The following is a 25,222-nucleotide window of genomic DNA, read 5'->3' as shown; positions in this document are numbered from 1 at the left end:
CTAACTGTCTCATCCTCTGCTACCCCCTTTTCCTTTTGCCTTCAATCTTTCCCAGCATCAGGGTCTTTTCCAATGAGTCAGCTCTTTGCATCAAGTAGCCAAAATATTGGAGCTTCAGCTTCAGTATCAGTCCTTCCAATGAATATTCAGGGTTAATTTCCTTTAGGATTGCCTGGTTTGATCTCCTTGCAGTCCAAGAGATTATCAAGAGTCTTCTCCAGCACCACAGTTTGAAGGCATCAATTCTTTGGTGTTCAGCCTTTTTTACAGTCCAACGCACAAATCTTTATATGACTACTGGAAAAACCATAGCTTTGACTATGTAGACCTTTGTCAGCAAAGTAATGTCTCTGTTTTTTAATATGCTGTCTAGGTTTGTCATAGCTTTTCTTCCCAGGAGCAAGCATCTTTTAATTTCATGGCTGTAGTCACTGTCCATAGTGATTTTGGAGCCCAAGAAAATAAAATTTGTCATTGTTTCCACTTTTTCTCCTTCTATTTGGCATGAAGTAAGGGACCAGATGCCATGATCTTAGTATTTTGAATGCTGAGTTGTAAGCCATCTTTTTCACTCTCCTTTCACCATCATCAAGAGATTCTTTAGTTCCTCTTCATTTTCTGCCACTAGAGTGTTAGCATTTGCATATCTGAGGTTGATATTTCTCCTGGCAATCTTGATTCCAGCTTGTGATTCATCCGGTCTGGCATTTTGCACGATGTTCTCTGTATATACAGCCTTGTCATATTCCTTTCCCAATTTGGAACCAGTCAGTTGTTCCATGTCTGGTTCTAACTGCTGCTTCTTTACCCGCATGTTTTCAATTCTTGTATCTTTATTTTTATGAAAACTAAAACCCTCTAAAATTAACACAGTTATTGTGAATTTTAAGAACAAACACAAAGAGAATAATCTAAAATCTTCTACAGGGAAAAGCAGGTTATACATTAAGGAACAAGAATCAGATTGACATCAATTCTCAACAGCATCAACTTTTTAGCAAGAAGAGACCACTGTCACTTTTCAATGTGTTGAAGGGAAAAAAACTGACTCAAAAACTTTAATATAAGGGTGAAATAAAGATGTTCTTAGGCATACAAGCCTCAAAAAGTTTATCACATAAAGCCCCCTTTTGAAAATATGCTCGGACGAAGTTCATCAGCCAAAAGAGAACTAGAGCTAGAAGAAAGCAACACCATATGGGAAGAGAGAGTAAATAATTTAGTGAAATGTATCACCGTTTAAAAGGCAACAACGAAATGGCATATCTGTAAAAATCCAGAACTCAAACTAGATGATACTAAGAGGGCAAAGGGGAGCACTGAGGGAAGTAACTAGTGCTAAAATACTTATCTAATTGGGTGGGGCTCTTTAAGTTTATCAATAAATTTAAGAATTTTATGGTAAAAGTAACCATGAATATAGGTTTAATAAGTTACTCCATCCTGACTCTCCATCTGCTCATAATATCAGAGAGAAAACTCTTGTTTGACCTTTATCATGAATTCCTTAATGATCCATGACATCCCTCAACACAAACAACCCCCTCCCAACACACACACACACACACACACACACACAGAGTAACTAGAAAACCCCAAGAGATAACATTTCTCGGCCTTTTCTTCCCAAGAGACTCTGGGGCAGGAGTACCAACTGTGACCTCGAAACCCTCATTAACTGCCCTGTTACCTACCTGGGTCCGGAGCCCGTAGCTTACTCTTATCCATTGAATTCTCCAGTTGAAGGCGATCGTTGCCTGAAAAAAGCCAAAACATCAGGTGAACCACCTCCACTAATCTTCGACCCTCCATCATCCCCTCCTCCAACCTCCCAAGTCCTGCACAATTTCCATCGAGGCCCCCGGGAACTCCAAGACTCAACTCCACCCCAACCCACATCCCCTCTCCCGCGCCTCCTTCCAGACTCTTGTTCCCCCACGCTCCCTCTGCCCCTTTAGACCTCTGTCTCCTCAATTCCTATGACCCCTCCCCGGTCCCTCTACCCTCCCAGCTCCCGTAACCTATCTGCTTCCCAATTCCTATGCCCACTTCCCAACCCCGAAACCCTCTTTAACGCCTTTGACTCTTTCCACCTTCCTTCTTATCCCTCCTTCCCCTTTTCGGCATCCGTACCCTTTCCCGGATCCCTCCTCCAATTCTCTGCTCTTTCCCGGTCTCCGTACTCCTTCAAGGCCGCCGTATCCCAATCGTGGGCTCCATGGGCTCTTTCAAGCTCCCGTGCACCGACTGCTCCTCCGCAACTACGGCGTATTCTCCAGGCGCCCTCGGCCGCGGGTTCGGTTTAAATTTCCTGTTGGCCCCGCCCCTAAAATTACGTAAGAGCTGTGAGACTGCCATACGGAGGCCCTCGGAGGACAATATTAGCTAGGCCGCCCTCTCTTTTCCCCTTTATTTTTCACTCTGCTCTTTCTGTCTCTTCATCTGTCCACTTTTCATAGGCTTGAGATCTTTTGAGGTTTAATAGCCAGAGAGCTGGGGACTAGCAGTAGCGTTTTAGTGATTCTTCACATTGAGCTAGTTTGAAATTCCTAGGGGTTCAATAATGAATAACAAACCTAACGCTTATAGATAGAGCGTTTACAGTTTACATAAAGATTTCACATACATAGAATTTCATCTTCACATCTTTGTCTCCCTTCATTTTCTACTTATCCACCCACCCCCCCCCCCAAAAAAAATCTCAAAAGTGGTGTCTCCATTCCTCACTTCCATGTTTTCTTCCATTCACCTGATTAGAGCTTGATTCTCACCTCTCCATCAAAACCGTACTTACCCAGCCAACTGTGACTTCCATTTTCCCCTAGCTGACTTTTAGAACATTGAAACAGACTACTTCCTCCTTCTTGAAACACTTTCTTCCTTTTGCTTCCATTTCTACCCATTTTCACCTTACCTCAATGGGCTCCTTCTCCATCTCTTTTGCTGGATCCATTGCCAGTTCCACTTATAAATGTTGGTGTGCACCAAGGCTTTAGCTTTTAGCCCTCTTCTCTTCCCTATTAACACTTTCTCCCAAGGAGATCTCTTCCAACTCCATAACTTTAAAATTCAGCTCTGTGTTAATGCCTGAGTTCTGACTTCTCCCCAGATCTCCAGACATATGGTCAAATATCTACTGGACATTTCCATTTAGGTGAAGACTCAGGCTTAACAAGTTCAACATTTGTTCCCCTGCCCCCTGCCAAAAAAAATCCTCCTCACCTATCCTTATCCTATCTCATTATCCACTCAGTTCAAACCTATGTTATATTTTTAAAAAAATTAAAAAATAAAAACTTTATCTTTCAGAACTTTCCCTTATCCCCACCCTGCTCCCAAAACAAATTCTACCAATTCCAAAGTACCTCTTGAATCAGACCCAGCCACCAATTTCTTGCCCAAAGTACTGCAGTTAATTCCTAACATATTTCTACACTTAAATAGCTTTCTACCTCTCCCCAATATAATCCGTTTTCCATGAGCAACCAGCATTATTCATTAAACCCATGGTAGAAGTGTATATACCACAAACACCTTGTATCCCTTCCAGTGGGGCCTCTCCCTGCAGATTTGAGTTCCTGGGGAACACAAACTTGGCCATGTGACTTGCTTTGGCTGATGGAAAAAAAAGAAAAGAAGTGACACATCACTTCCAAGAATAAGTTTAAAAGCCAGGCTGGTTTATCAAGTTCTCTTTTCCCTTATCTAGCAATGTCCAGCCAGAGGGTACCCTGTCAACATGGGTTCCTTGGTGAAGACTTGCAACAGAAGCATGGGCAAGCCATAACTGACATGTAACATGGGTGACAGTCGCTCAGTCATGTCCGACTCTTTTCGACCCCATGAACTGTAGCCTGTCAGGCTCCTCTGTCCATGGAATTCTCCAGGTGAAAATACTGGAGTGGGTTGCCATTTCCTTCTCCAGGTAGCATGAGCAAGAAATAAACCTTTGTTGTTGTAAGCTACTGAGATTTGGGCATCATTTACTACCTGGGGCTTCCCAGGTGGTTCAGTGGTAAAGAATCTGCCTGTCAATGCAGTAGACATGCAGGGTTTGATCCCTGGGTTGGGAAGATCCCCGGCAGGAGATGGCAATATACTCCTGTTATTTCTTGCCTGAGAAATCCTACGGAGGTGCCTGGCAGGCTACAGTTCATGGGGTCACAAAGAGTCAGACACAACTTAGTGACTAAACAACAACAACCAGAATCTGGCTCAAGTTTCTCAAAGTGTGGTTCAGCCCTTTCAGAAGGTTCCATGAGGTCAAAACTGTTTTTACAATAATACTAACATCATTATTCACTTTTGCTCTCATTGTGTCATGAATATTCAGTAGAGTATGCAAAAGCAAAAATGAGAATCTAGCATTTTTTCATTATATCAGATATTTAAAAGATTTGCAGAAATGTAAAATAATGCCACTCTTTTAATTCCATTAAAAATGCATCATTAGGACTTCCCTGGTGGTGCAGTGGATAAGAATCCGCCAGCCAAGGCAGAGGACATGAGTTTGATCCCTGATCCAGGAAGATCCCACATGCCTCAGAGCAACTGAGTCCTTGCACCACAACTACTGAGCCTGGGCGCCGCAACTGCTGAAACCATGTGCCTAAAGCCTGTGCTCCACGAGAGGAGCCACCTCAGTGAGAAGTCCGTGCACTGTAACTAGAGAGTAGCCGCCGCTCTCCACGACTAGAGAAGGCTAACATGCAACAACAAAGATCCAGCACAGCCAAAAATAAATTTAAAAATATCGTAGTGTGTACCTGTCAAAAAAATTTTTTAAGTGCTTAAGAAAATGTATCATTTATCTTAACACACACTGGGCTTATTTTTAAATGAATAAATGCATTTTAAACTTGTTTTAATTCCTAATATGGTAAATATCAAGTATGATTTTATAAGTATATACTCAAATACATAAAATATATTTATTAGTACAAATTTAAAGATACCCATGTGGTGGTAGTTGGTCTCGAAGATGGCCTGCAATGACTATCCTTGACTCCTGATAGTCATTGTTTAGTTGCTAAATTTTGTCTGATTCTTTTGCAACCCCATGGAATGTAGCCCACCAGGCTCCTCTGTCCATGGATCTCCCAAGCAAGAATACTTGAGTGGGTTGCCATTTCCTTCTCCAGGGGATCTTCCTGACCCAGGGATCCAACTCAAGTCTCCTGCATTGGCAGGTGGATTCTTGATCACTGAACCACCAGGGAAGCCCCCCTGATAGTCATACTCACATCCAGTAAGGCTATATACCAATAGAGTATTTTTTAAAATATTTCTTTATTTATGTTCGGCTGTGCTAGGTCTTCATTACTGCACAGGCTTTCTCAAGTTGCGGTGAGTAGAGGCTACTCACTAGTTCCGGTGTGCAGGCTTCTCACTGCAGAGGCTTGTTTATTGTGAAGCACGAGCTCTAGAGCACAGGCTCAATGGTTGTGGCAGTCAGGCCCAGTTGCCCCACGGCAAGTGAAATCTTTCCAGACCAGGGATCGAGCCCATCCACCCTGCACTGGCACATGGATTCTTAACCACTGGGCCACTGGGGAGCCCCTGTACCAATAGAATATTGAGGAAATGACAATGTGTGACTCTGGAGGCTAGGTCATAAAAGACATCTCAATATCTTCATTGCTCTTTCTTAGATGCCTGCTGTGAGGAAAGCCAGCTGCCATAACATGAGGGCACTCAAGCAAGTACGCCTGTGGAGAGGCTCCTTGGAGAGGAACTGAGGCTTCCTGCCAACAGCTGGTCCTGACTTTCCCATCTGTGACTGAGCCATCTGGCAAGTAGATCCTTCAGTATCAGCTTAGCTTTCAGATGACTGCAACCTCACAAGAGACCCCAAGTCAGAAAAATTCCAGCCAAGCTGCTCCTAAGTTGCAGGCCCACAGAAACTGAGAAAATAAATGATTAATGTTGTTTTAAGTCCCTAAGTTTTGAGGTGATTTGTTACACAGCAATAGATTAACAAATATACACATAAACAAAAAAGCTGTTTGGGATTCTCCATTTTAAACAATGTAAAAGGGAGGGAATTCCCTGGCCATCCGGTATTTAGAATTCCGGCCTTCCACTGCCCAGGGCCTGGGTTCAGATCTCAAAAGCTGTGCGGCCAAAAATCAAAAACGAAAAGGGCCTAAAACCAGAACTTACCTTATCCTCACTGACAAAATCAGATCAAATTCCTCTTTTCAAAAACTCCCAGTAGCCAGCGGCTTTCCCAGTTTGCTCCTCAGACCAAACTGCTCTGAGTCTTGAACAAACCTGGCTCGTTCCTGCCTTAGGACCTTCGCACTAATGGTTCCATTTCCCAGATCGTCTCTTTCTTCTTAGGCACCAGATCAAATCTCATTTTTTTTCAGATAGGACTTCTGGACTGCTCAACCTAATGGTAGTTTACTTGTTTGTGGTCTATATTTCCCCTCTAGAAGGTTAAGTTTATAGAACAAGGACCTTTTCTGTTTTACTCACTGCTATATCCCCGAAGTAAGAATGTAGTAGATTCTTTTTTTTTTTTTTTTTAAACTTATTTATCTGGCTGTGCCAGGTTTTAATTATAGCACACAAGATCTTCAGGGTCTTTATCTGTGGCATGTGGGAGCTAGTTCCCTGACCAGGGATCAAACTCTGGCCTGCTGCATTGGGAGCATGGGGTCTTAGCAGCAGATGAACACAGAAGTCCCAAGAATGTAGTACATTCTTAATGAATGTTGTTAAATGAGTGAAAAAAAATTAATCTCTCTGATCTTCATTTTTTTTTTAATTTGTAAAGTGAAGATAATATTACTACCAGGCAGTGAGGTTTTAAAGATTAAAGATGTGTTTAGCAAAGTCTGTGAACAGGAAAAGGTAGCTTTTACTATGTGTGTTAGTCACTCAGTTGTGTCCAATTCTTTGTGACCCCATGGACTGTAGCCTGCCAGGCTCCTCTGTCCGTGGAATTCTCCAGGCAAGAATACTGGAGTGGGTTGCCATTCCCTTCTCCAGAGGATGTTCCCCCACCCAGGGATTGAACCTGGGTCTCCTGAATTGCAAGCAGACTCTTTCCCATCAGAGCCACCAGGAAAGAATATTTACTACTTGGCAGAAAATATTTTGAGATAATAATTCAAATTGTTCTTTCTGGTTGTTTTTGATTCCTGAGGGGAAGTGCTTAGAAAAAAAGTCAGCTCATACCATAGAGCAAGGATTGATTTTTCAATATCTAAAAAACTTGTACAGATAGATTCAGAAAAGATCAACTACCCAATTGAAAAATGGGTATGGGAACAGTCACAGTAAAGGAAATACAAAGAGCATTCAAATATGCTCAACATCATTTAAAATAAGATAAATGCAAATGACATCTATATTGAAATATCATTTTTCACTTAACAGACTGGCAAAGATCAGTTTTTCGAGACTGCCAAATTGCCTTACGTAGGGTTTATACCAGACTCCTGTGTAAGGCAATTTGGCAAGCTCTAGGAAAATTATAAACGCACGTATCTTTCCACCCAACAGTCCTGTGTCTAGGAGTTCTTCTACAGATACACTCATACATATTCGATATGACTTCTGTAATAAAGGTATTTACTGAAGCATTACCATATTTAGCAGCTACACGGTGTTTATTAGACAAATATCTATAAAATAATGACACAGAAAAGGGATGCACATATATCTATTTATTTAATGCTACAAATACATATGAAATGCATACTATAACGTTCAAAGTGCTTTAAAAATAGTAATTAATCTTCATAACAATCTCTGAGGTACGTAGTAACTAAACCCATTTCATATTGAGGTTAAAAATTGGCTTGAGGTCACATACCTAAAAGGTGTTAGTACTGGAATTTGAACCCCAGCAGCCTGACATCAGAATCCATGCTCTTAATGTTGTTCTCTGCTGCTTCTCAATGTAGGGTAAACGGAAATCTGATACAGTGATATTAAAATCTGACAGAATAGATTTTGAGAGATAAAGGATTATTAGGAATACAGATGTCATTTCTGATGATAAACAGTTTACCAGGGACTAAATAACCTAGTCCTTATATGACTCTAACAACATCAAAATAAGCCAGAAAGGGAAGGGAAAACTATAAAATCTGCAGTATACAAGGAAATTTTAAGATACTTTTCTCCTAAAAATAGATGATAGATGAAACAAAAATAAAACAAGACTAGTAACATATAAAGGATTCAATGAGGAGAATTCCCTGGTGGTCCAGTGGTAAAGACTTCATCTTCCAATGCAGGGTTTGATCCCTGGATGTGGAACTAAGATCCCATGCGCTGTCCAGGAGGACCCAACAAATAAATAAATAAATAAAAGATTCAGTGATATAACTAATACATTTTAATATATAAATATTAGAAAATACTCTCAAGTACATGGAACGCTAAAAAACTGACTTGAACTATGCCACTAAGTATCAACCAATGCCAAAACACCAATATCATACAGAATACATCCTATGACCACAAAACGAAGTTAGAAACCAATAACAAAAAGTTAAGTTTCTTTTAAAGAGTAAAACAAAACACATTACTCCGGAATTTTAAAAACCACATTTCTAAATAATTCATGATAAAACAATGGAAATTACAGTATATTTAGAACCTCACCAACGAAAAACTATAGATCAAAAGCTGTTAAATACCTTTTTAAAAGCTGTAAAATTCAGCTGAAGTAACTAGAGAGAACGTATGACCTTAAATGTAGATGCTATATTAGAAAATAAGACAGACTGAAAATGAATTAGCTAAGTGTTCACCTTGAGAGGTCAGAAAATGAAAAGTACACCCAAAGATTATAGAGAGTCAGAAATGATAAAAGAAATTCATGAAATTAAGAACAATTAATAAGGTCAATGACAAAATTAAGAAAAAAGGAAAGAAAAAGTAGATTCCTACAAATGAGCATGACAAAGAAAAATAATCTAATAGAAAAACCCACAAGGGATATAAACAGGCAATTCAAAGATGAGGTAGTTTTGGACTTCCCTGGTAGTCCAGTGGTTAAGACTCTGAGCTCCCAACACAGGGGCCACAGGTTTGATCCATGGTCATTAAGATCCCGAATGCTACCTGGTGCAGCCAACAAACAAACAGATAAACAAAAGAAACACTTAAAAAAAATGAGGAAATTTTAATGGCTGATAAATACATAAAAAGTGCTCGGACTCAATTGTAATTGAATGCAAATTAAGCCCAAGCTAGTAATGCAAATTAAACAATTAGAAGCTCTTTCACACACTTTTCACTGGCAAAAATTAAAGTATATTAAAAGCAAGTTTTAGTAAAAACAGGAAGGCAAGGGAATGTAAACTGGAACAAGCACTTAGGAGAACAATATGGTGATAGCCAGCAAGGCTCATGCCCTTCAACCCAGCAATTCTGTTTCTTGATATATCCTGGTCTCTGAAGAGAGGTGCGCACCCCTCAGACACAAGATATTCGCAGAGGTGCCAAAAGAAAGCATTAGTATTTAAATATTTATTTACTTTTGGCTGTGCTGGGTCTCGGTTGCTGTGCACGGGCTTCTCATTGCAGTGGCCTCTCTTGTTGCATAGCACAGGCTAGGCACTCAGGCTTCAGAAGTCTCGGCTCTTGGGCCCTAGGGCATGGGCTCAGTAGCTGTGGCTCTCAGGCTTTAGTTGCCTGTGGCAGCTGGGCTTCCCGGCTGGTTCAGTGGTAAAGAATCTGCCTGCAAAGGAGGAGATGCAGGTTCGAGCCCTGGGTTGGGAAGATCCCCTGAAGAAGGAAATGGCTACCCATTCCAGTATTCTTGCCTGGGAAATCCCATGGACCGAGGAGCCTGGAGGGCAACTGTCCATGGGGTCACAAGAGTCAGACACGACCTAGCCACTAAACAACAAAAATGTGGAATCTACCTGGAGCAGGGATCGAAGTCGGGTCCCCTGTGTTGGTAGGAGGAGTCTTATCCACTGTACCACCAGGGAAACCCTAAATATATTTTTTTATTTAAGAGAAAAACAAGTAAGCTTAATAATCTTTAGTAAGCAGGCTAACGCTGGTGTCCTTCCCGTGCTCTTCTCAGAGATCCTGGCTTACATAATAAAGCAACTGAGCTATCTGGGTAAAGGGTAAGGGAGCTTCCTATGTAGACAGGTTGTCTGTGTTTTCTCTGCAGAGTTCAGCGTGAGTTGGTTTTACACTGTTCTCCACAATTTACATATCCCCAGATAAATTTACAGATTATGCTATCTGGATTTTCCTAACTCCCAGAAGTGAACAAGAGGCTTAATAAGATTTGTCCAAAGAAGCAAAGTTAAGATTACAAATAATCTGAATGACACACACAAGTGAACACTCCAGGTACAAACTCTGAGGTTCAGTGAGGAGTCAGCTGGCCAGTGATCGAGAAAAATCACTGACGTTCAAGAGGAACTCTTGCCAGTAATGAATCCTTTGCCCTAATCAACTGTACACTTGAAAGTGGTTCAGATGGTAAATTTTATGCTATGAGCATTTACAATAAAAATTTTTAAATAGTAATAATGTAGGAAAGGAATGAAGCATATTCAGCCACATTATTTTCACTAAGTATTTTGGTACTACAAATAAATATTTATAACATATTATTTCTCTCTCTCTTTTTTTTTTTTGCTGTGTGTTCTGTTTAATTATCTCTACTGCTGCTGCTGCTAAGTCGATTCAGTCGTGTCCGACTCTACGCGACCCCATAGACGGCAGCCCACCAGGCTCCTCCATCCCTGGGATTCTCCAGGCAAGAACACTGGAGTGGGTTGCCATTTCCTTCTCCATATTGTTTCTCTTTTAAATCAACCTTTTGTTATTTATTTTTTGGGTGTGCCGTGTGGCATGTGGGATCTTAGTTCCCTGACCAGGGATCTAACCTGGGCCGCCTGCGTTGGAAGCGTGGAGTCTTCATCACTGGACTGCTAGGGAAGTCCCTTAACCACCCTTTCTAAGTTACCTTTTCATATATCTTATGATGGACATACAAATTTTGTATAGTGGTTTACACTATTATGTAATTCATAAATACATATTAATATGCTAGGTATGCAAAAATATTTTTTCTGCTAAATGTAGCAAAAACGTTTGATGCTCATTGGCCCAGATAAATTTTTTCACAGGGGGGCAAGGAGATACATATAAGAATGGGACTTGAAGCACTGTTTGAAGAACTGGGAAATAATCTAAATGCCTATCAGCAGAGGAATGAATCAGCTGGGCTATATTCAAGCAATGGAATATTATACAGTGGTTTAAATGAATGGATAAGAGCTACATGTATCAACACAGGAAAATATTTTCAAGATCTTAAATGAAAAAAGCATGCTGCAGAAAGAAATGTCCAACATGTAAAACAATGTGATATATTGTTTATGGATACACACCCATGGATACACACATATTACATATGCATATGCAGTAATAGGTACTATGTTTAAAAACATTCAAGAGGAAGACAGATACAAAGTTCAGGAACAAAAGTTTCCTCTGGGTAGGGAAGGAAGCAAAGGAGATTTAAAACAAAAGACGCAAGGTAAATTAATGTAAGAAATAACATTATTTTTTATATTACTTTATTTTTTATTTATTTTCAGCCACATTGGGCAGCATGTGGGTTCGTAGTTCCCTGACCAGACATAAAACCTGTGTCCCATTGGGAGCATGGAGTCTTAACCACTGAGCCACCAGGGAAATCCCGATAGCTCATAATTTTAGAACAAGTCTCCCTGAGTTCTCCTCCTCAGTGACAACTGTCTTCACATTCCCTTGTGTATCTTTCCAGATATTTTATGCACATACCAGGCCACATATGTATATGTATTTCTCCCCATCCTTTCTCTTTTTAAACACAAATGGTAGCAAAGGTTACATATTATTCTGTGCCTCACTTTTTTTCTTTAACGATGTATCCTGAAGTTTGTTGTCAGTACATCAAGAGCTTCCTCCACCTTTATAGCTGCACAATCCTTGTTTCTGCAGCTTGAGTCAGTCTTCTGTGGACAGAATGTAAACTATTTCTGTTCTTTCACTACAATAAGTGTCACTGCAACACATATCCTATTATAAATGTCATTCTGCACACATGCACATATTATAATCAATTCCCAGAAGGAGAAATGTTGGTTCTTTTTCAAACTGCCCTCCAGCAAGACTCTACCAGCTCATCTGCTGCAGCAACATTTCCTAGTGCCTATATCACCCAGTCATAGACCAACACTGTGTATTATCAGGCTTTGAGAAGAAAACATGGTATCTCATTACAGGTTTAACTTGCGTATTTTATTTTTTAAAGGATGTTTACTTGGCTGCACCAGGTCTTAGTGCCAGCATGTGGGATGTTCAATCTTCACTGTGGTGTAAGAGTTCTTTGGATGCAGCATGTGGGTTCTTTAGTTGTGGCATGCAATCCTCAGCTGTGGCATGTGCGATCTAGTTCCCTGACCTGGGACCGAATCAGGGCCCCCTGTATTGGGAATTCCGAGGCTTAGTCACTGGACCACCAGGGAAGTCACTGTTTGCATATTTAAAAAATTATAAATGTGATGCTATTTTTTATAGTGTAAAAACCCATTTTGATTTTTTTCTATAAGTTTTCTGTCATTTGTCCAGTGGTATGAATTGGTTTTTTGAACTACGAGCTAAGTACTTTTGTAATAAAATAGCCAGCAAGGATTCTTTTAATTGAAGAATCTGTAGAGCCTTCCCTCAGTTTTGTGAGAATCTTGTGTGTGTCTTCAAAAAGCCTTTGTTGCATTGTGCTAATAGTAGTTTCCTGATACTAATACTATAGCTATACAAGCAAGATGTTACCATGGGAGCAATCTGAGTAAAGGTGTACAGGTCTCTATGTACTACTTATGCAACTCCCTGTGAGTCTGGAATAGTTTCAAATTAAAAAGTTCAGAAAGAACAAAATTTTGTGGTCCTTTTCTGATTGTGGAGTCTCTGACATCAAACTGTGATCCCTGAGTCATGACGGCTCCCAAGTCTGTTATCTAACAAACTCCACCTTCGAGACAGCCACTGGATTAAAATGTACATCTGAGAACCCAAAACTGGGACAAGTCTTTGGGGGTTGACTCTGGCCTCTGTCTCCATTATTGTCACATTCTAGCTCAGGGAGCACACAGAAGCCATGAGGCTAACAGACACATATCCTGTATTTCTACTGAGCTTTACAGTGTTCCATGTCCATCCATTTACATTACCCCAACTATAATAAAGGTAGAGAATTCTCTCAAGAGGCCCTTTGCCAGTTATACCAGATCTTCCTTTCCTTTTGTTGTCACCCCCTGAATATCTTCTATCCGAACTCTGTGGTTCAAGCCATCCATAATTCTCTGGAGGGCCCCCCATAGCTCCCTGCATCTGGGTCTGCTCCTTTTCTCTTTCAGTCTTTTTGCCTAAAGGACTCTCACTTGGTCTTCAAAAAAGAGAAAGCCTCACCTCCACTAGGAAGCTTTCCTCCATCTCTCATCTCCAGTTTCCAACTTTAATCCAACAGGCAAGGTTAACCTAATCTTCCAGCCATCCTACCGAAATTTCCATTAGACACTGAAACATTTCTCTCACTGTATTGCCATTATTAGTTTAAACATGTCTGTTCAACCCACTGAAGATCCTTTGAAGGGAGAGATTTTGTGACATTAATCTTTGTCTTTTAGTGCCCAGCAGCAATGCCAATAAATATGTACTGACTTGCCAGCCTCCTCTGCAGTTCAGGGAAAGACAACCTGGGTTCTTGGGTAATTCATTTCAGTCCAGAGCCAGGTGTTTTGAGAATCAGCTGAGACTCTTCCTGATGTAAAGGAGCACTTGCTTCTGGTTATGCTCCCTGTAAATGTGTGAGTGTGTTTTTTCCTTATTTTTACTATGTGGACAATAAAAGTATCTCCTCACACGGTTGTTAGGAGGATTATAAGAGCTAATGCCTCAAATGGAGAAGGAAAAGGCAACCCACTCCAATATTCTTGCCTAGAGAATCCCGTGGACAGAGGAGCCTGGTGGGCTGCTGTCTATAGAGTCACATAGAGTCGGACACGACTGAGCGACTTCACTTTCACTTTTCACTTTCATGCATTGGAGAAGGCAATGGCAAACCACTCCAGTATTCTTGCCTGGAGAATCCCAGGGACAGAGGAGCCTGGTGGGCTGCCGTCTATGGGGTCGCAAACAGTCGGACACGACTGAAGTGACTTAGCAGCAGCAGCAATGCCTCAAAAGCTCTTAGATAACGCTTGGAAATGGGTAAAGAAGGCTCTTCGAAGATATTTCTATGTAAGTGTTGACTGGGTGAATGAAAAACGACTGGAGGTTGCCAGTTCATTTATTGAGCACCCACTATGTGTCCGGTACTGCGTTAAGCAAGCATGCTAGGTGCAGAGAAGCAACCACAGCACTTTGGAGAGGCCTTAATTTAACACAGATTGCAGGGAATCAGGGAAGATTTCTGGAGCTTGAGTTTTGATGGGGGGCGGGGCGCGGGGGGAGCCTGGAAAGGCGCAGGTGGCAGTTGACAGCCATAGTGCATATTCCACAGAGCCGGCGGTTTCCTCCTTGAAAGCTGTGTGGGAGCGGGTGGCTTAGCTTTCTACGACTGGCAAGAAAGGGCGGCTTGGTGAGGCCTGTCAAAGCGCTGGAATCGAAGCTGAGTTCCAGTCCTGTTTAGTTAGTAGCCGCGTGACTTTAGCCAAGTCACTGAACTTCCCCAACTGTAAAAAAGAGTCTGTTAAGAATACTCACCTGCCAGGATTCCAGAGAGACCGCATGATCGTGCAGAAGCCAGGATGCGCTCTATTTAGAAGGTACAAAACGCACCAGCAGGTTACTAGGGGTTGACTGGGCTCTAAGCCAAGCGCGCCGGGGGCGTGGATTTCCTCTCTGAGCATGCGCAGTGGGCCGCAGCGCGGCCCGTCAGGCACTGCGGTAGGTGCCCTGCGGGCTGGCAGGTCCCTGGCCCCAAGATGGCGGCGCCCAGCGCAGTGGCAGCAGCCACCTCCAGCGAGAGAGATGGAGGGGGCAGCGGCTTTGAATCGTGGCTAGATGGACGGTTGGAGGCGCTGGGAGTGGACCGAGCCGTTTATGGCGCCTACATCTTGGGTGTCTTGCAGGAGGAGGAGGAAGAAGAGAAGCTGGATGCTCTGCAGGGTATTCTCTCTGCTTTCCTGGTGAGAAGCCCAGACACATTCCTTTAGCCTCTTAAGCCATTTCCTGTTAGTACTTCTTTCCCCTACCTACTGTCCCAGAGGATTAGTGGTCTCACCTGGAAGAGAAATAATTTTCTGAGCCCTGGGCCTCGGAGACAGGGAGCTACTTTTCATCCAGGGTTTCGGGAGCCAGAGGGTTGCAGGTGCAGAGAGAGGAAAAGCTTTCTCTTATTTCTGCCCTCTTAGGTGCCTGTAGGTCAACTGGGTGAGTATTCTTCCAAAGGCATTGAAATTAGTTTTATCATAAACGTCTAACAACCAATTTCATTCCCGTCCGTTGACAGTGATGAGAGGGGGAAATTAAGTGCTCTGGGATGTCTGTGCCCCATAGGAGGCAGAGCCCCTGACAAAAGCCCGCAGGAAGTACCCTCTTGGTTTCCTATTTTGGAGGTAGGATTCCCAAAAAGATCAGTTTAGGCAGTAGAGGTCTTTTCACGCCTAGGCAGAATGGAAGCAAATTTGGGCTCGATCCTTTACTGTATGTAGAAATGCAGTAATCATTGGGGGGAGTGGGTGGAGGAATAAGAGAGATCAGAGTTTAAGAGAAATAAACATGATACTTAGCCTCCTAGAAGCAGATCCAGGCTTTCAGAAATGTGTGCTTTAAACTGTTTAAGTAGTGAGTCACCAAGAAGTCCACACTTTTCCAACCTGACCGTTTCTGCTGCCTTCATCTCTGCTGCTACTGCTGCTAAATCACTTCAATCGTGTCCGACTCTGTGCGACCCCATAGACGGCAGCCCACCAGGCTTCCCCGTCCCTGGGATTCTCCATGCAAGAACACTGGAGTGGGTTGCCATTTCCTTCTCCCCCTTCATCTCTGCTTACTCTTATTTGGTGAAAATGCAGTTCATTGATTTCAACATGGTTGAAATCTAACACTAGTGCAGCTGTCCCAGGGCCTCCTGGCAAGGGCCCCCTTTTTAATTCCAGAACCTGCTCTGGTGAGATTGACCTATAAATGGGAAAGCCTTAACACAGCTTGTGATGCAGCTCATGAGTTTGCTGGAAATACAGCACAGAGGAATAAATTCTTTTCCTGAATCCTTACATTGCAGGTTGTAATTGGAAAGAATAGGAGGCAAACAAATTAAGTTACCTTAAAAAAATTTCCCACTGGGAAGTTCCTAAAGAGTCCATGAAAAAGAAGTTCAGGTAACTTGGGTACTCACTGGTACAGCTCCTTGACTTGTTCTTTTCATTGTATCATTACTTAGAACTGTATGTCTGCTGATAAAGGTAGACCTGAATTTTGCCCGAGACTATTTATAGTCTTAGTAGAAGAGTTGTCTAGACCAGATTTATTATTATTTTTTTTTTGTATCTCTTGTTTGCATAAACTGCAGAGACAAACTCACTTTTTTTTTTTAATAATTGAGTCTTAAAATATATATATATATATATATATTTGGCTGCTCTGGGTCTCAATTGGGGCACACAAAATCTTTGATCTTCATTGCAGCATGTGGGACCTTTAATTGAGGCTTGGGAATCATTTTAATTGTGGCATGTGAACTCTTAGTTGCAGCTTGTGGGATCTAGTTCTCTGACCAGGGACAGAACCTAAGCCCCCTGCATTGGGAGCACAGTCTTAGCCACTGGACCACCAGGGAAGTTCCAAGACAAACTCACTTTTAAGGTGACTTACCTTCCTCCCCCTGCCCAGTTCACAAACCCTACTTAATTTTCTTGTAATTTCCCCAGCCCCTTCTGTGTAGAAAATAACTTTGAAAAAAATTGGCCAGGAACAATATGGTGAGGCAGGGTCCTGTCCATGAAACAACTTGGGAGCAACCTTATAGAGCAGCAAGGCCAGTGAATATGGTAGACACCAAACATCACTGATAGCACTACTTAGTCAGTTGGGCTGGGTATAAAAGCTCCCAACTATTATACTGAATCCCATTTTAGGAAAAACAAAAGATAGCCAAATTAGTCGCTATATTGGGCTAGGATTCATTACTAGGAATTTAGAAGCTTATCAGCAACAATTTGAGGTAAGACTTAAGAACAGTATATATGGTTGGGGGAAAATGACAGTAAACAAAAGCTTCCTGTCATCCTCTTTATTCCTTGTGATTCCACTTATGCTGATTGAGTCTTCAAATTTTTATTGATGGATTACTCTTCTGCCAGGCACTGCCCTAAGTGCTTGGGGGTTCTTCAGGAAACAACACAGACAGAAATCCCTGTCTTTGAGGGGTTATATTCCAGTAAAGAAAAACATAATCAGTAAATTATCTAGGGTATTTGAAAATGATAGTGCTAGGAGAAAAAGAAGCATTGTGAGAAAACTGGGAGTAGAATGGAGGGCGAGCAGTTTTAAGTAGGGTCATTACATTAAGTAGGATGTTACATTTTTTTTTCTTCCAGTTGTATTGAGATGTAATTGACATACAGCACTACATAAGTTTAAGGTATACGGTATAATGATTTGACTTACATACATCATGAAATTTTATCACAATGAGTTTAGTGAGCAGGATATTACATTTTGTGGCAGCTGTTCATACACCAGCCTTTTTCTATGAAAAGAAACTTAGTCTGGATTTTAATTTAACTAAGTGTGACACCAAAGCCAACATCCTTTTGGTCATACCATGCTAAAGAGGAAGATTGGTTGGTGTGCAGAATATGTCTGCTTATGTAAAATGGACAGAGAGATGGCTGGATAGGAGACCATCTACTCACTTAATTTCTCTTTATTATGGATCAGTGAGTACATTGGAGAATGTACTGAATTGAGTATATTGGCCAAGGAAGATTTTCATAGAGGAGCATTTTGACTCAACAAGTTTTTGCTCCAAGAGGAGGTCTGCCCTGAGTTGGTGAGAATCCTCTCCTTTGGAGCTTGGCAGGATGGAGTGGGTGCTCTAGCAGGTGTGGCTTCTGTGACTCACATAGGATTCCCTCTGTGTTGGGAGCCTCAGAAGAGAATCATCATTTCTATTCTGTGGGTTCCAAACCTGCTCTGTGATTTCTTCCCATCACCAGCAGGGGGAGCTCTGCCCTTTGCGTAGATTTGATAAGGTTGAGAAAGTGCAAGTGAAGTCCCTCAGTTGTGTGGGAGTCTGAGAACCCATAAGCTGTAGCCTACCAGGCTCCCCTGTCCATGGGATTTTCCAGGCAAGGGTACTGGAATGAGTTGCCATTTCCTTCTGCATTAGGTTGAGGGCTCTCAGGAAATTAATTGGTCTACTTTTTCAACCAGGAAGAAGATTCCCTCCTTAATATCTGCAAGGAGATTGTGGAACGATGGTCAGAAACTCAGAATGTTGTCACCAAAGTGAAAAAAGAAGGTAGAGTTGGAGTTTTTAGGTCTAACCTCCAACCACTTTTTCTGTACAGCTGTTACAAGTCTTTAGTTTTCCTCACTCAGGTGCGCTAAACCGGTAAACACCTGGCAGCTTATTTTAACTTTTTAACTGAAGGTTGGTTTTCTTTTACATTTTACCACTTCAGCTGACCATGGCTGTCTTCACTGTGGTTCTTGCTTTTTTCTTTCTCTTTCCTTTTTACACTCCCCCGTGTATATTTGCTCTCAGGTATGGGGTCAACTATATTTTCCCAACCTTTTCATAATCTCATTTCATAACACAGACTGTGATTGGTCTTTTGCTTCATTCAGCTAAACCCTCCATCCTTTCAAATGAAAGAGATGATCCCATTAGGATGAAAAATCAGCTACACATAGCTCAAAACAGAAATCCAAACTTGAATAGAATCTATTCTGAGCTGTTCACATGCTGGTTCTCAGTTGTGGCTGTACACTGGAATCGCTTGCTGTATGTTTGAAACTGCCAGTGCCCAGGCCGCACCATGGGCCAATTATATAAACCTCTTTGGGGTGCGGACCCAGGCATTGTTATTTTTTCAAAAGCTCTCCCAGATGATTCGGTTTTTTTTCAAAAGCTCCCCCAGATGATTCTAATATGCACCCAGGCATGAGAGTTATCATTGCCTCCTTGACAAGCAGGATGCCTGCTTGACATCATTGCCTCCTTTCTTTGAGCATGGAGATGTCAAAAGATAATTTTGTTTTTAAAATAATCTAAGTTTCACCTGGCATAATTATCAACATGGGATAGACCAGCCTAAGTTAATGCCAGATTCCTTCTTAGGCTTCTGGTTTGAGACTAGAGAAAGTTGCATGTTTGGAGGCTTGATTTTCTCTGATTCTAATGCAGTAGTTTTCAACTTTTTTTTTTTTTTCTTAAAGCAGCAGAACTTCAGCATATAATAAAAGTAAAAGCAGGGCTGCTCTGATTGAAGATGGATATGAGACCTAAAGCCTGGCCTGCATGGCCTTTCCTTGCCTTTCTCATTGGCCCCTGAGGCACCTCCTTTGCACCCCAGGGCTCTCAGCAGTCAGCAGCTGCCGTTGCCTTTGCTCCAAGCACTGCCTGGGTGGACTGGTGGTTTGGAAGCATGTTTCCTCTCACATACAACCTTGTTGTCCCCCACTTCCCTCCTACCACCTCCCAGATGAAGTCCAGGCCATTGCCACCCTCATTGAGAAGCAGGCGCAGATCGTGGTGAAGCCCAGAATGGTGTCAGAAGAAGAGAAGCAGAGGAAAGCTGCCCTCCTGGCCCAGTATGCTGATGTGACAGATGAAGAGGAATATCCTTTCTGGAGTCTCAGCGCCATTCCCTAAGGCTCAAGTCAAAAGCCTTTGCTGGTTTTCACTGAACTCTGGGAAGTTGCCAGTCCCCCTCTATAGCTTTATTATTTAAAAAAAAAAAAATTATTTCTCTGGCTACATCAGGTATTAGTTGCTGCATGTAGGATTTGTTTAGTTGCACCATTCGAACTCTTAGTTACAGCATGTGGGATCTAGTTCCCTGACCAGGCATTGAACCCCAGCCCCCTGCATTGGGAACACAGAATGTTAGCCACTGGGCCACCAGGGAAGTACACCCTCCACCCCCACCCCACCAGAGCTTAATATTCTCCTCTAAAATGGCAGAGATTGTAGCCCTTTGTGGGCATGAGGAATGATGCTGGAATGGTTGATACTGGACTATTGCAATGTATATGTTCTTGAAAACTTCTGTGTGAAACAAATAATGCCTGAATGGACCACTTATTGTGTTTTCAGAAAATAAGATCTAGCTTAAAAAACTGAAATAGTTGATTTACAATTATGATTCTTCATATTTGTATAATACCTTTCTATGAAAGGTATTCAGTGTTATGTGTATAATCTTTGTAATTTTTATCATAGTTGATAAGGGAATGGAGGCAATAAGAGATGAATGAGTGATATTCCAGTACTACATAATTAATAAAAATGACACCAAAATAAACCTGGAATTTGAGTGAGGACTATGTAAAAAGAAAGTGTTGCTGGTAGGAACAGGTTTGGTTCCCTGAAACCAGGTTTGGTTCCAAACCTGGATCTGAAATTTGTTTAGGGAATACTTAGCTTACTGAGCCTGCTTGAATGGAGTGACTGTTGTATCAGAAATGTTTGCTATCTAATCACTAGGTTAGGAAAGAATTCTTAGGCTCTTTGGGGTCAACTTCTTGTTTTCTCTCATGATTTTTCTTGTTAGGTTTGGCAGAACTGGGGTTCCAATTACAAAAATCTCATTTCCTGGGCTAGAAAAAACATTTTAAGCATTAGTTCTCCTGGAGGACTTGTTAAAACACAAATTGCTGGGCCCTGAGCCCCAGAATTTGGGATTTTGTAGATACAGAGAGGGGCCCAACGGTGTGCATTTCTCAAAAGCTCTTAGCGAGTTCTGGAACCACACTTAGAGAACCACTGTTTCAGAGGTCATCTGACCATCCCCTGGCTCCCAGATAATGTGGCAGTCCACCCAGACCAGCTTCAGTTTCTTTTCAGACCCTAACAGTTAAGAATCCTATAGGAGCTCTGAGCAGTCTTCCCCAAGTTGAGACTTCTAAAGGTGACTTTCCTGGATTTACCATCACATCCCTGTCAGAGTCCTTCCATGAAGCCTGCTTTTCCTTCCCTTCAGCTTAATCACTATTTTCTGATGTTGTGATGGGATGTGCTCACCTTTGTTTTATGTGTGACTTTCCTTAACGCCACTCACCGAAGCAGATGAGAAGGATGACTCGGGCGCCACCACGATGAGCATTGGTTCTGACAAATGTATCCTTCTCTGTGTGCATCTCCAGGTGTTGCTCCATAGGATCTTCTTGTGGGTCAGTTTGTGTTTCACTGTCATTGCTGGGGGCTCCCTCTACCTCCAGGAACACATGTTAGGTCAACATTGTGAGCCCCAGTCCTTGGACTGCTAAATAGTCAATTTAGCAAGAATTTCCCACCCCCCCGCAAAAAATATGTTGACATGAACTGTGAAGGGGTAAGTTTAGAGAAAGGATTTCTAAGGGAAAATGAGAATCTGTACTCCTTGTGTATAGTGTTGGGTTTCCCAGCAATGTGGAAGCAATTAGAATAATATTGCAGTTTTGGTCCTTGTCCTCAAAGACCTGGGGAACTCATTGGAAAGAGAATAAAAGCACTGAATACTTTAAGTGAAAATATGGACAAATTGAAACATATGTGGTATAAAAAGTCCCTACCAACAAAATCACTTATGAGCAGCTTATAGAGAAGGTGGATTTAGAAATCCACCTTCTTAAAGGTGAGGAGTAAGGTAGATTTTCTGAAAGGGAGGTTATTTTCTGAGAAATGGGGGTTATTTCAGGGAAACATTCATTTTAAAACACTAAAGCAGAAAAAGATTATGTGGAAAGAGTAAAAAGGAGCTTGTCTGGTAGTAACAGGTTATGTTTTAAAGTCATAAGAAATGAGGGGTAAATTTTTGGCTGCTGCTGCTAAGTCGCTTCAGTCGTGTCCGACTCTGTGCAACCCCACAGATGGCACCTATTTTCTAACTGTGGTTAAAGTATTTCTTTAGAACATGATTTTCACTTAAAACTTTAGTGGTCTAGGAAAAGAAGCAAATTGATAAAGTTTAGTAAGGTTAAACAACTTTTTAAACTCTTTTCAAGCATTTTAATAGTGCTGAGTATAGGAAAATTTTGCCAGTTACTTGAATACTCTAGTCACTAAAACTAGCCTGGATACTCCAACAATATTCTGCCAGTGAATGATATGAGTACTTATTCTAGAATGAGTTTCATTTTCATAAAATATTTACACTCAGATTTAGGCAAGTCTGAATGAAATTTTTATTCAATTTTTTTTTTTTTTTTTTTTTTACTAATAGCAGTTGTAGGATTTTCCATTGGACTAAAGATAAACATAAAGTTGGTTGGTTTGTTTTTAAAGATGAGGGATAGATAGTATTTGAAACTTGGCTTGAATGAGGAGAGCAGGAGTTGAGACCTGTGTGACCTGGACCCTTATCCCTTAACTCACCTGCAGCTCTGTTCCGAAACACCAATGTGGAAGATGTCCTCAATGCCCGAAAACTGGAGCGAGACACGCTTCGGGATGAGTCCCAGCGGAAGAAGGAGCAGGACAAGCTGCAGAGGGAGAGAGACAAACTAGCCAAGCAGGAACGCAAGGAAAAGGAAAAGAAAAGGACACAAAGAGGGGAGCGAAAGCGATAACCTTGGTCCACTCTATTTCTCCTAATGAACTTGGTCAAAGGGAGACCTGGTTGTGCATTTGTGTATTTAAGAGAAATGAGAGAACATTGCCAGGTAGTTTCCCAAGGCATTTCCCCTTTTGTTTACATGGTCACAAGGAAAATCGCAAACACTTACAAAATGTGCCATGTCTCTGTGGTGTGGGTAATCGGATTATTGTAGCTAATGTCTGAACCAAAGATCTGGGATGGGGACAGCCTTTATATTTTAATACTGAAGTCCTATACTCCTTTTGACCATTTTAAAAAGTCTTCCCTTACCTTGGATAAACAGCAGGAATATTCAGAAAGCTGAATTTTTGTCCTGAAGGAGCTGAATCATGACCACTCCTTCCCTGAGATGAATTATGTGTGTGTGTTAGTTGCTTAGTCGTGTCCGACTCTTTGCAACCCCATAGATGGCAGCCCACCAGGCCCCTCCATCCATGGGACTCTCCAGATGAATTGTAGGAGTATCAATTGCTTCAGAAGTATTATTCACATCTAAATAAATGGTTTTAGGGCTGAAATAGGAATCTAATGAAGAGCCCTACGCGGATCCAGACTTTTATGTTACATGGCGACAAAATAGGAAAATAAGAAAAGGTTATTTGGTGGATGTTCTGCATTTGAGATTTTTTTTTAAAGTTTCAGCCTATGATAGGAAACAAAGTTTCTTTTAGTAAGAGATAGTTATATATTTTTCCTCATCTAGGCTGTGATTTTAAGAAGGATGTGTCAGTATTGAGTGCAGGGAATCATCATTAGCTAGATTCTTTTTTTATAATCATGAATCCTCTTGAGTGCTAGTAGAGATTTTAACCCTGATCTGCCCTAAAACATACAAGGACCTGATAATTACAGGTTTAGAGAAACCCTTTTAAGGAAAAACACTGAAAATCTCTGCTAACAGAGATATTTAAGAGTGTACATAGTAGGTGCTCAACAAATTTATTGAATGAGTGAGCGAGTGGAAAAACTGCTTGAGAGAGTTGAAAGTGAGTAGGAACTCTCCTCCATTTCTACTTTTGTGACAAACCACATTTGGTTATAAGTAGCGCTTTCTGTACTTCAGAAGCAGACCGTCAAGAAGCCTGAAGAGAGCACTTTCTCTGTCAAGACAGAAAGTAGATACATTATACCAGGGGTGGGTGACCAAACAAATTTGGTCATTTGTTTTTGTATGGTTCGAGCTAACAATGGATTGCACATTTTTAAAGGGTTGTAAAAGAAAGAAGATGTGACAGAGACCTTATGTGACCTATAAAGCATAAAATACTACCTGGCCCTTCAGAGAAAATGTCTGCTGACCTGTTTTATACCATTAATTATGAGATTAACAAAAAAATTTTTACCGTTCCACAGAAGGTAAACATGGTTAAGGAAATGATGTGTCACCTCTATACACTCCTATAGCCATGTCATTGTAAAATTTTTTTTAAAAATAACCACCTTTTTAAAAAATAAACTATTTAAATCAGTATCTTGATTTATTCTGATTCCTTCCAGCTGGAAGTGAGTTCTGTGTGGATAGTCCCTCAGGAATGTGTTTGAATTTTACTTATGTTTTGATTAGTCCAATAATCTCCTCTGCTATTAGACCCTCTTCCTGGAATCCATAAGTTCTCTGCCTCAGTTTTCCTTTCTGTGAGGTTGGATATTAGGAGATCAGAAAGATTACCTTCTTTTTTGGACAGTAGGTTGGCTTTGAAGTCTCTCGAGTCCTGCTGGCATTTTAGTTTTATATGTGGCTGTGGCTACAGTTGGCATGTGAGAGAGCCTGTTTTAATAACCCTTATTTTGGATTTTTGGTTTGTTTTCACCTTAATTTTGGTCTCTGAAGCAGAGTCAGTTTATATCCAAAGACCCCTGAAGGGTAGTAGTTTCAATCTGTTTTAAGAGTAGTCAATTCATTTTTCCAGGACTCTGTTAGCTAGGTCACAGTTAAATGTACACCTGAACTAATGTTTAAACAGAAGAAAAGGATCAACTTATTAGGCTTTGAGTAAGGTTATCCACGTAATTCAGGTGCTAATAAACCTTTTATGTCTAAAATATTCAATACTGGAAAAGGCAAATTTTAAAACAACTATGTTTTCTACTATATGATGGACATTTTAGGCCAAATTTGGAATTTCAGTCATTAATTCCCCAACCTTCTATAACCCTACAGTACCAGACTATTCAAGTGGGAAAGATATTGATATAATTCAAGGTACCTAATTTTCAACCACCTTTATAAAAAACTGCTTTTTCTATTAAAAAAAAAAAACAACTGAGTATTCCAAATTCTTTTGGATTAGAAATGATGGAACCATCAGTTTGATCAGACTGTAAATCTTGTCATAACTTTTATAACACTTTCATAAGTTGTAATTCAGAAGTATAATACATAAGAACCATCCATTAGAGGGTATTCAATAGAAAGGGACAACCAACTAATTTGA

The 25,222-nt window shown here is 41.2% G+C and overlaps 2 protein-coding genes across 5 annotated transcripts in view; one reads left to right on the top strand and one right to left on the bottom strand.

Moving 5' to 3' along the window:
* Positions 1-14,967, bottom strand: part of DBF4B (DBF4 zinc finger B) — a 42,612-nt gene extending 27,645 nt beyond the window's left edge. The window contains exons 1-3 of one of the 3 annotated variants that reach the window (XM_010816412.4): positions 14,743-14,967; positions 2,134-2,326; positions 1,695-1,757 (exon numbers count right to left, since the gene is read on the bottom strand). In XM_010816412.4, coding sequence (XP_010814714.2) covers positions 1,695-1,728 — 34 coding nt within the window. In that variant the 5' untranslated portion in view covers positions 1,729-1,757; positions 2,134-2,326; positions 14,743-14,967. Of the gene's footprint in view, positions 1-1,694; positions 1,758-2,133; positions 2,327-3,534; positions 4,812-14,742 lie in introns of those variants that run through there. The other 2 variants (XM_059878561.1, XM_059878562.1) reach the window with 2 other exon arrangements.
* CCDC43 (coiled-coil domain containing 43) lies at positions 14,913-24,258 on the top strand. Of its 2 annotated transcripts, none has more exon segments than NM_001098962.2 (5): positions 14,913-15,167; positions 18,418-18,505; positions 19,692-19,827; positions 21,270-21,328; positions 22,571-24,256. In NM_001098962.2, coding segments are annotated over 5 exon segments (675 nt in total). In that variant the 5' UTR covers positions 14,913-14,963; the 3' UTR covers positions 22,759-24,256.
* Positions 24,259-25,222: the final 964 nt, after the last annotated feature.

The sequence above is a fragment of the Bos taurus genome, chromosome 19, assembly GCF_002263795.3.
Source record: "Bos taurus isolate L1 Dominette 01449 registration number 42190680 breed Hereford chromosome 19, ARS-UCD2.0, whole genome shotgun sequence".
Taxonomy (NCBI): Eukaryota; Metazoa; Chordata; class Mammalia; order Artiodactyla; family Bovidae; genus Bos; species Bos taurus.
The sequence above is the reverse complement of the archived record's forward strand: the minus strand, read 5'-3'. Positions and strand labels throughout refer to the sequence as shown.

Bases quoted from the DNA above. Each gene is read 5' to 3' on its own strand.
- CCDC43 (XM_005220857.3), top strand. From the start codon at position 14,964: ATGGCGGCGCCCAGCGCAGTGGCAGCAGCCACCTCCAGCGAGAGAGAT. The intron at 18,506-19,691 runs GTAGAGTTGGAG...ACCACCTCCCAG, and splicing joins CACCAAAGTGAAAAAAGAAG to ATGAAGTCCAGGCCATTGCC. The intron at 19,828-21,269 runs ATATCCTTTCTG...AACGCCACTCAC, and splicing joins GATGTGACAGATGAAGAGGA to CGAAGCAGATGAGAAGGATG.